The sequence below is a fragment of the Mastigoproctus giganteus genome, chromosome 10 (genome assembly GCF_048544385.1).
Source record: "Mastigoproctus giganteus isolate SK-2022 chromosome 10, ASM4854438v1, whole genome shotgun sequence".
In the NCBI taxonomy this organism is placed as follows: domain Eukaryota; kingdom Metazoa; phylum Arthropoda; class Arachnida; order Uropygi; family Thelyphonidae; genus Mastigoproctus; species Mastigoproctus giganteus.
In genome coordinates, this window is record NC_143584.1 from 224,423,747 (window position 1) to 224,434,632 (window position 10,886).

General features: G+C 39.9%; 1 protein-coding gene across 1 annotated transcript; it reads left to right on the plus strand.

Moving 5' to 3' along the window:
- The first annotated feature begins 1,012 nt into the window (after window positions 1-1,012).
- LOC150079984 (BTB/POZ domain-containing protein 6-A-like) lies at window positions 1,013-8,469 on the plus strand. The gene is made up of 3 exons (XM_090383457.1): window positions 1,013-1,158; window positions 1,476-1,702; window positions 7,304-8,469. Exons 2-3 carry the CDS (start codon window positions 1,482-1,484, stop codon window positions 8,388-8,390), a joined length of 1,308 nt encoding a protein of 435 aa, XP_090239583.1. The 5' UTR covers window positions 1,013-1,158; window positions 1,476-1,481; the 3' UTR covers window positions 8,391-8,469.
- The last annotated feature ends 2,417 nt before the right edge of the window (window positions 8,470-10,886 follow it).

Here is a 10,886-nt window from a genome sequence, read left to right on the forward strand (position 1 = left end):
CCCTCGTCCCAAGTCAAGCCGAGATCGGTGTGAGACTTCACTTTCCTTATCTGCATTCCGTTGTGATAGGCTGTGATGTCTTGCTTTCTTGCATCACATGCCACTACTACTATTGGGTGGAAAATCGTTGGAATCCCATGATGGGAAGAACTTCTATGGGCTTCTTTTACTTCTTGGCTCAGGAGTGGAAACGAAGTTCTTTTCCTCAGAAAGTTGTGTTTTTCATTCAGCAAACCAGTCACATTTGCAACAGGGCACATGCAGTTTATGGACTTAGTTCTTGGGTTGCCGTAATATGACAGCTTTATATAATACGATGCAAATCCCAACTATTAAATAGAGTTCAAAGTCCTGCACATTCTGGAAGCTACGAAATTCCATAAAAAAAGTTAGGAAAAAACTGTCGGATGATTGTTAGCTTCCATTTGGCATACAAATATTATCTCTTTGGAGGGTTCCATCCTATGGCCCGCTTTCCAAATTTTCAGCCGGGTGACCATTGATATCGTGTGATGTAAGCAACTAATGCTTTCCATCTAGAAAATATTCAGAGCAAAAGTAATCCCAAAATGAAGAAACTAGATTTTTCCATTCAGAGAAAGCAATATTTAGGATATGCTTTATGGAGAGAAGTCAGATTAATTTCCAGTAAAGATAGATTTAGAAGGAAAAGGTTTTCTTAATTACCTTTCGCTTTGGCTACGACTCCCATGAAATTCTACACGTGTGGACCTGCCTATTTGGAATATAGGATGCGGGTTGTATTGGCTTTATTATTTTTACTCCCGGAAAGCCGAATTTTTCATCCAGCAAGGTGTAAAAATGTGTACATAAGCTTTCTTTGAAAATGGAGGGCGAGTGCTTTTCTTATGCTGTATTCATGAGGTGTGATTAAAAAAAATTGAGGCGTGACTGAATAAATATTTGGGAAATATTTATGTTTATCGACTGTTTGGATGGCACTGCTTGGAATCTTCCAAAAGCTGTTTTTAACATTCAGAGGGCGTAGTAGTGAGTCGTATATTGTGAAGGTGTGTGATTTAAATTTAAATGTAGCATTGGATCGCAAATAAGGGCTCACTGATATTTATCGTTTTCATGTTTAATTCAGTAAGTTAGTGTCTCATTTGCTTCAATATTAGGAACACGTACGAACAGGTAATGATTTGATATTTTATTGGTTTCGTTCCATTTTCTTAACAACGAAGAATGACCTCTAATAAACTGAATCTACTTTCGCTACAGTAATTCTACTTCACCTCCCTGTAAGCCATTACACGTGTTTCCACTTTCTCTTCCTTGTGCCAGGGAAAGAAATTTCTATAAGACAACTATCATACATAATGAATTATTATTAATCCTACTTAGTACACTTAAATATTTTAGCGTAAGTTTCTGTAAAAATCATTGAAATAAATATTGCAGCTTAACTATAAATGGCAAATGCACTTATTGGGATGTTTCCGATTTCCCAGATACTCATGAGATCAGTTAAAGCAAGGCTTCGACTCGCGCTGAATGACCCCACATTTTCGGATGTCACCTTCGTAGTTGGAGAAGGCAAGCGAAAAATACGAGCCCACAAGTTAATACTCGCCCTTGGAAGTGCTTCGTTTGCAGTCATGTTTTACGGGACCTTAAGGGATGGTGGGGATATTTTGGTTCCTGATGTCACGCCAGAAGCTTTCAACGTTATAATCAGGTGAGTAAGTTTAGGAAGGTAATTTTCATGTTAGTTTGATTTCTGTGTCAGGTTAACTGTAAAATAATAACATTCCTGGTAAAATAGTTAATTTAAAGTTCTTCTCTTTAAACTTGTGTTGCCTCCATTTATCAAATTAGTTAACGCCTCATTTTCCGTTCATCCCCTCTGTTAAATTGAAAATTACTATGCGCGAGTTGGGGCATACGGTGTTCGTTTACGCTCCTGATATTAATTCAGTTTTAGATTAGTCATACTTAACGTTGTGAAGTGATTCGCCTACCAATGAATTCCTCTTCCTCTGCTCAAGCTTGATGTGGTATCATCTTCGTGATATGATAAACAGGTATTTCTGATTTTTTAATTATTCCTGCTCAAGTTGGAAGTCCTTCATTGTGATGTATGCACAGCGCTTTAGCCCTCAAGAATTTAGCAAACGCCCCACTACCCTAAAGGCTTAAGTGGACAACGTCAACCTTGACCGAGTCACAAAACATCGCCACTACTGAATTCCCTAGGGAAATCCTCCCTCTTCTGTCTTTTGTGCTTAGCACACCTATCACAACCATTTATGCTTTCTTGTGTTTTCTCAGTAATCTCTTTGGAAACGCGAATATAAAAGCTGCAGCTTAATAGTGCCAGAGCAAACAAACTACTCGGAATTAAAGACTAACTAATAAAACTGTTCACTACTTCCAAGTGATTTAAAGACCCGAAATCAGGCATGTCACAGAAACAGAATAACTTGCAACAATCCGTCTGCCTCGCCTGCCGCGATGGGAAGGAACCAACCATTCGATGTCATGTATGCAAATTAAACGTTTGTGCCCACTCAGTTAAAACAGACATCGCACATCTTTCTAAACTACGTCGGAGAAGGTTCGCATGTGACAAATGCCTTTGGGAAGACGCTGAAATATCTGAACTTCCTCTATCCCAGACTGAAACTAGCCCGATCGACCAGATGTTAACTGATCTCATTCAAATACTGGTTTGCCTGAACTTATGACCATCGCATGCGAAGAAACAGTGGTCAACGGAACACCACCTGACGGGATTGCCAACCGCGATATATGCAGCGCTAATCAATCCAATTATCCATCGGAAACATGTGCCTCGTTCGTTAACGTGTCTTCCATCTCAAACCAGACGCTAGTCACAACAGGTACTTTTCAACGCGAAGATGAATCTCCAAGAATTAACGGCGAAGCTACAGTGTCAACCCCTCCTCTACAGGCAGACAGCGTAGACTTCTTGGTCCTCCTAATTCACCAGTTGAGGTCCCAAATTGAGGATCTGAAGGATGAAGTTTACTCGCTGAGGAACCAAAATAATCATATCACACATATGATCTCCGACCTCTGATCTTTCGTGAGCGAAAATGGAAAGCTGACATCTCAGCCACCAATAATACCTAAACGGACAAAAAGTACTCAAACTGTCAAACCTCCTAGCCTTATAAAGTCTGGCTCCCACGCTCAAATTCACTCGAGACAATTAGTAGATAGATCTTCAGACACTCCGACTGAGCACATTAGCAGGGCCCAATCATGCACTCAGCAGAAGGCTGGTGACCAGCCACAGCTGCAGTCTTATGAAGAAGTATCCCAACCGGAGAACCTACCAGAAAATAATAAACACTCTACAAGCCCCAGAACTAAACAGTAATTCAATTAACGCTCATCAAGCTCTGCCCACATCGTATGCCGGTATGCTTACCAGCAGCCCTTCTAGCGATACTTACGTCCCATCTGGAGATGCACAAAATTCCCTCATTACCACAGCTAACCCTGCCTCAAATTCCTTTGAATGCCTTCCTGATATCAATATTGATTGCCTTTCCCATCACGCTAATATTCATAACCAGATCTCCTTGCCCCACTTGGTAACAGCCTCCAAATCTCGTCTGACACTGGCCGAGAAACATAACATCGCGGTAGTTTCCACCAAAGCCAAGATTTTTGCATCCAGATTTGGACCTAGAACACCTTCCGAATCTATAATGAGAATGTTTAACGAGGAACATAACCTCTCAGTTCAGGTTAAACGGCTTAAAAGCCGGCAAACACGCTATGCCTCTTTCCTTATAATGTGTTCTCCCTCTGTCTATCAAAAGGTTATAGATCCAGCTTCCTGGATCTATAACCTGAATCAGACCATTTTTTGAGAAAAAGAGCCCACATCAACAACCTCAACTAATTCACCCTCCTTGATAGCAATCAACGCTGCAAGCGAACAAGCATGAATGCCCCACATTCCGGGCAATTTCTCAAAATGTGCGCAGCATAATTCAAAATTATACCAGTAGTGGCAAACAGCGGCATCGTAAAATTGGTACCATCAGCCTTCAACCACCAATGAATAATAGTTCGGGAATACTCATCCCAACGTGGGTCACGAATCGACAAACTCGAAAGCCTGCCATGAATAAAAATATTAGAGACACCTGCCTTAGAAAGATCCACAAAACTTGCATAATTAGTCTTGTACCAGAATGTTAGAAGCCTCCGCAACAAACTGGATACCATTGATCAAATTCTGCTCGCTAGTGATATCGATATTCTCTGTGTTACAGAAACCTGGCTTGATAAAGACCAAGAATTTTTTACATCTTTTACTCCAGCTGGGTATAAATCAGCGTTTACTTCTAGAGTTGGCCAAAGAGGAAGTGGTGTTGCCATTTTCTTTGAGCTCACAGGCCTCAGTTGTTCATCAAGTTTCTAGCCAAACACCAGCATACGAAGCTCTCGCTGTTACTCTCAGCTACCATAGCGTCCTCATAGATGTAATTGCCAATATATATATATATATACATACACACACATCCCCAGCACCTTCATTTGATGCCATCCATGAAATATCAAGCTGGATCGTTAATCAGCTTTATCCTTCACTTCAGCTTTGCACTTTGTCTGTGGGGACTTTTAATCTTCCTCCCCAACTAGCTAACCTTCAGAAAATGCTCCTGTCAAACCTATCTTGTACAGGGTTACAAATGTTCAACGACCTTCCGACCAGAGGTAACAATCAACTAGATCTCATCCTTGCCTCCTTTCCTTGCACACCTGATTACATGCCAGAGACTTATTTTAATTCGGACCAAAAGCCAATTGTTCTTTTACAGATACCTGCTCCAAACTTCAATGTTGTGAATTCAACTAACAGCAGAGTAATAGTTAGTCCCAGATTTTTGAGCATTGCTGAATGTGTTGAGGCTGCCTCTGCCATCCCGTGGTCAGTCCTAGAAAACTGTGATCTTGAAATTGCAGTAAATCTGCTTACTAATTGGCTTAAGACGATTGCGACATTTGCAGCATCAAAGAGAATTTCTATTATGCCTCGGTCCAGAGCATGGTGGACTCCCCATCTTAATATGAGCTTCAGATTAAAACAGCAAATGCACAAAATATGGAAGCATTCGCAAAGTGTTCAAGACAGGATAGCCTACTCTAGAGCCCGTGCAACATTCAACAAGCTGAAATCTCAAGCAATTAAGAATTATATGGACACCACCCTTCGTAGAGGAAAAACCCGCTACTTTGAATGGCCTTCTGATTTCCCCCTAAAACTTGAACCTGACCAGTGGCTAGACTTTATATCTAGATTTGCCTCGAACTCGGAACAATGTGGTGATCGTGAGACACCAACAACTGAAATCCCACCTGACACGCTATCTGCAGTATCAATTTCCAGGGAACAGATTATTGCTGCCATAAATTCTACACCGGCTTCTGCTAAAGCAGGTGTAGATGAAATACCTCAATTCATTATTAAATGTCTTAGCCCATACATTTTGGGTCCCCCTTCTAACTATTTTTAAGTCATTTAAGTCAAGTCATTTCTTTCCCCAGCAGTGGAACATGTACCTTGTGAAGCCTATACCAAAAATTCAATCTCCTACTCTTCTTAAGCATTACCGGCCAATCTCCAACGCCTCAAGTCTTATAAAACTCCTACTTCTCCCCATTCTAACTAAACTTCTTCCACATCAGCCTTATCAAATCCACTACTCTCTTCCTCATAGATCCACTGTGACTAATCTCTTAGCCACCACCACCAGCTCTATCCTCTGCATTTGAATCTCATGCAGAGCTTGCAGTCACCTATGTACACCTCGAAGCAGCTTTCGACTCAATGAACGTTCCTGCAATGCTGAAGCTACTCTCATACCATTATCAAATCAAGGGAGACACTCTACAGTTCCTCACTGCACTCCTTCAAAATAGAATAATCCGGCTTACTGTCCATGGCCAAACATACGAGTGATGTCTCTTCAGGCGTGTCACAGGGTGATGTCTTTTTTATCTGGGCCCTTGTTCACAGCGCTTATCTCGCCGCTTGTTGAGTCCAGGCATGATACTCTATGTTATGCTGATGATATGAAACTCCTCACACCGATTTCTCCACATGATGATCTTCTTATGATAACAGCATCAATTAACAATATACTCCTGGAATTCGCAAACTACCTCAACCAGTTTGGACTAAAAATAAATCCAGTAAAGTCTGAATTTATGATATTCTCAATAAAGAAAACGCCTTCCTATATTCAGCCAACACTATGCAATTCCCCTATTCCCATCGTCAAGAAACATACTGATTTGGGGGTTATTTTTGATCCTAAGCTCTGCTTTGGTAACTACATGGAAAAGCTGCTCACCCAGGCAGCTCGACTCCGATGGATGACCAAACAGCATTTGCATTATATTAATGAAGTAAAGACCACCAGAAGATATAGAAAAAGCACAGTATACTCTCCGCTTCTATATGCTGCAGATGTATGGGCATCTGCCGCCCCTAGCACAACTCGACCACTCTTTTCTACTGAGTTTTGGCTCTTAAAACGGGCCATAAACAAACAAACTTCCTCAACAGTTAAGGAAAACTGAAATGGCCAGTTTGATAAAAATTCACAGGCTCCCCACACTGATTAGGTGAAATGCCTTACCACAACTGCAAAAATAATCACTTGCGAGATCTTGGCACCATCATTCTGGGACCTGTGCTCTTGGAGAGTCCCTCAGCCTTCCCTCAGAGCGACTCCAACTCTGTGCCCACATCTCAGCCGTCTCCACCTATCCGATAGGTTTCTGCCATTTCAGCTACTTTCATGTGCGCAGTCTTTGGATGCTGACCTTAATAAGTTTTCTAGTGATAAGGAGTACAGACGCCGCATCCTTAAATTGTACTTCCCTGTCCTTGATCCTTCTCCTTGAAGCTCGCCTTAATGTTGCAATCCAGCAATATGACATGAAGATGGCTTACTAACCTTTCAGTTTTCCACCTATATATTCTTTGTACATTGTGATGTTTATAATTGTGTTTATACTTTGAGTGTTGAGCTGTATTTACTTTTATTCGTTCACATATGTATTTGTATATTTAATTTATTAATGTCTTTTTCTTATATATTGTAATATTACTGTTAACCCCTGGCCTTGTGGCCGTGAAGGGCTTATTGCAATGTATCCATTGTATTATTATTATTATTGCAATAAAGATTTATAATTATTATTATTAGAGTGATTTTAGAATTTCAATATTTAGGTGTGGAGAGTGGATATCTTTTTCTGTGACTTGCTAACTCTCTTTTCCTTGCAGGTACTTGTACACAGATGAAGTTCATATTCCATCGGTCAATGTAGCCATGGATGTGTTTTATGCTGCGATCAAATTTCGAATTACGTTCCTTAATATTAAAAGCGAAGAATACCTGCTGGAACACACGACACTTGACAACCAGTGTGTATGCAAAGTTTTCGAATTTGCGGAAAGAATGAATTTAAATCTTGTGGTCTGGAGATGCCTTATGCTGTTTGGCAAGCACACAGAATCGATTATCAGGTCATCTGACTTTTTGAATTCTCAGAAAAGCACCGTGAAGCGCATTGTAAGTAAAGATGCGTTGACAATCCGCTCAGAATATTCCCTTTTCGACGCTGTTGTTGAGTGGGGTAAGCACTATTTCGTTAAGAAAGGTATTGATCCAACGAAGGAAAAGTTACGTGATCTTTTGAATGATATTTTGGAACACATCCGGTTTGGATTAATGACATCGAAAGAACATGCTGACGTTGTAGAGACGTGGTTGTTCACATCGGAAGAAATCTGTTCTCTTTTCTTCCAGAAGTTTAACTCGGCTCAATCTAATTGTCGATCTCTAACTGCAAAGAAACCAGATTGTCCAAGGAGTTTACATAACTGGGATGTCCTTTTTTGTTACCTGATCACTCCCGAACAGTTCTTAATGGAGGACGAAAATTATTCATACTATGTAGACAGCTCTCCAAATACAAGTCTTGGTTTTGCCACATACAGTGGGACTGTTTCTTTCACAATGGAAATCTTACAGGGTTCGTTGAACATCAGCTGCATTTGGATGGAAATGTTTATCAATGAGAAAAAACTTTCTTTCGACGATGTCTTGCTGAAGTCGGTTTCTCACAATTCGGGCGAAGTGAGATACATATGGAATGAAGGGGTAAAAAGAGACAAGGGTTTATTTTGTGGTAAAGGACAAAGTTTTTTAATAACTGGCAAAACTACAAGAAGGCCCATTGAGCGATGTCCGAATCTGAACACAGTGGAAAAGAAGGTGCATCAACACAATGGTTGCAAATTCAGTTTGGAATTAGACGGGAACTGGAAGGTTGAATGTCTGCGAGTTTTGATATCTCTCAAAATTTAGATGTTGGAAGGAGGTTTAGGGTATAAAGACACTTCTGTTGTCAGTGTGCCATGTGATGGTTATTCAACTTTTTATGATTACCAGCATTATATTTGAAGAAAGCAAAACGTGGAGTATTACTTATTCCATGAAACTTCCATCCGTACATTTTACTTCTGAAGGGGAAGTGTTTTTACCTTGTGTATTTATTATAAATAAACATTCTTTGGTGTAGAATACCAAAAAATACTTGGAATTCGTGAATTATTCATTATATTTGTGCGCGCGTATATACGCTCTTTAATAGGACCAATGGTTTCTTTTTAATGTTTATTAAAACACGTTAAAATTTATACAATTTTATTATCTGACGTTTACTCCATTACAAGCTATTATTTTGTGCTTTTATATTAGGCCTATCTTATTCTGGTTTGAGGTACATAGAAAGAGATAGTGGTTCCACAGATTTACTCTTATCTAATACGCGATTCATGCATTACTTATCGCGATTCAACACAGCAATATCAGTCATATCTTCGTTACTAGCTGATGAAATGTACAGCATCTATAGTTTACCAAATTTAGGAATTAAAAGCTCTTTTACAACTGTAATATCTGTATAAATGAGGTCACACAATAAGAAGGCTCAATTTAAGTGGGTTCTACGAGAGAAACCAGTGGTTTGTATTGTGGGGGAGGGGATGAAGAGTTAGATTCTGGGGAATTGTTGGTTGGTTAATAAATCTCTTTGATATTTCTGACCCACCTCTCTTAACTTTGTATTTCCCTTTATTTTCCCCCTAATTTACACCCTCCCACATTAACACCTGACTTGTATATTGCACAGATCATCACAGATTCTGGGGGAATAGTAGTTTGTGTATGTCTCCTCTAGACTGGCTGAGTATTCAGAATGACTCATTCTACACTTGATAAACATATACAGTATTGTTTATTCACAGTATATACATTAAAAGAATATATCTTACATCATCATTTGGGGATTATGTTAATTAATAGAATTATATGTGTGCTAAGATGTAATGATAATCACGACTCATATATCTTCATGTCTTTCTGCCTTTTCTTCTTCTGGTTTAGGTTACATCTTATAACATTCTCTTGCCTTCTAACAATTAAACTTCCCAACTGGGATTACAGCAGTGAGCATAACACCTATATGTGTATTTTCCTACATTTATAAATCCCCGCTATAATCTTTCTTTAATTATCCCTTCCAAAATAAGTACATGTGCATAGAACATAATCTCAACTTAAAACACACTAGTCTCGAGTACATACATCTAAATCTTCCTTGCTTAATAAACTAATCTTTGTGATGAAGTACATATATCTATATCTTATGAACCTTTTCCTTCCTTTTATGCTAAACAATATCAATTCTACTATCAACTAAATAAAGACATTTCCTAAAGTCCTTTCCCTCAATTCAAGCTTAAAACTATTATCTGGTACTTACATAACAGCTTAGGGGATCACGCTTTACACAACCTTTTTCTCAGCTCAGGGGCGGCCATCATCATCAATATAGGGCATCATCAGACTCCTACTGGAATTAATCATCGGCTAAGGAACTGCTGCTCATCTACAGGAATTCTCCTTCGTTCAGGAACTCACTCTTTTCTGCATAAATGGGTTGTTCTGGCCCGCTTTGGGCGTCTGATCAGCTCGACGATACTGGGGTGCATAATAAAATTATCAGGACTCTCCTTACTGCTTTATCGAGAAGCCAGACTGTATAACTCTTCCTTATCTTTCTATACCGAGACTTTTCGATCCTTATCACTCAGCTCCAGCATATGTGTTTCCATCTTTCATTGGGCATCTCCTTCATATTTCTACGTTTCGGCTGACCTCTACCAGAACTTGCCTAACGAATTGTCTTTGCGACATACTGTTCCAATTTCCACTACCACATTCCAGCGATTCTCTTGGCACTTCTCGGGATTTCTTTCCAGCCGCACATCACTCAGGCACACCCACAGGAACTCTCAAAACTTCCCAAACTGTCAAAAACTCGAACTGTCAAAAACTGGAACTCTTGTCTCCCTCTTCTGTTGCATCTCCTTTTGTTTCAGCCACCCCTTCTATTCTGATCCAATCGCAGTTCGTTCTTCATCATCTCTATATTCTCATTTGCTCTCTCTCACTTCCTCCGTTTTCTTGGCCCTTCCCTTTCCTGGGGAAACATCCGAGTTCTCGAAATTTCTAGAAGCTTCGATAAACTTCCGGAAGTCTAGAAATTTCTAGATATTTCTTTGTGATCATTCCGATTCACTTACCGCTATTAGTCCACTGTTTTTTCTCTACCGCTCCTTGAAATCAGTAAGTGCTCAAGGAGTCGGTTAGTTTTATCTAGCGGCTAGCCATTACCACAGGTGTATGCCGCATCCAGGGTTCCCTCCACCCGCTTAGTCTTTAAAATTCTTCCTCTCCACAAGGGGGAGTCGGTTCCCTTGTTCCTTTCTTCCAAATAGCTGTCCACTTTCTGTTTAT

Coding starts and splice junctions, on each gene's coding strand:
- LOC150079984 (XM_090383457.1), top strand. CDS start 1,482: ATGAGATCAGTTAAAGCAAGGCTTCGACTCGCGCTGAATGACCCCACA. Junction 1,703..7,303: donor GCTTTCAACGTTATAATCAG/GTGAGTAAGTTT, acceptor TTTTCCTTGCAG/GTACTTGTACACAGATGAAG.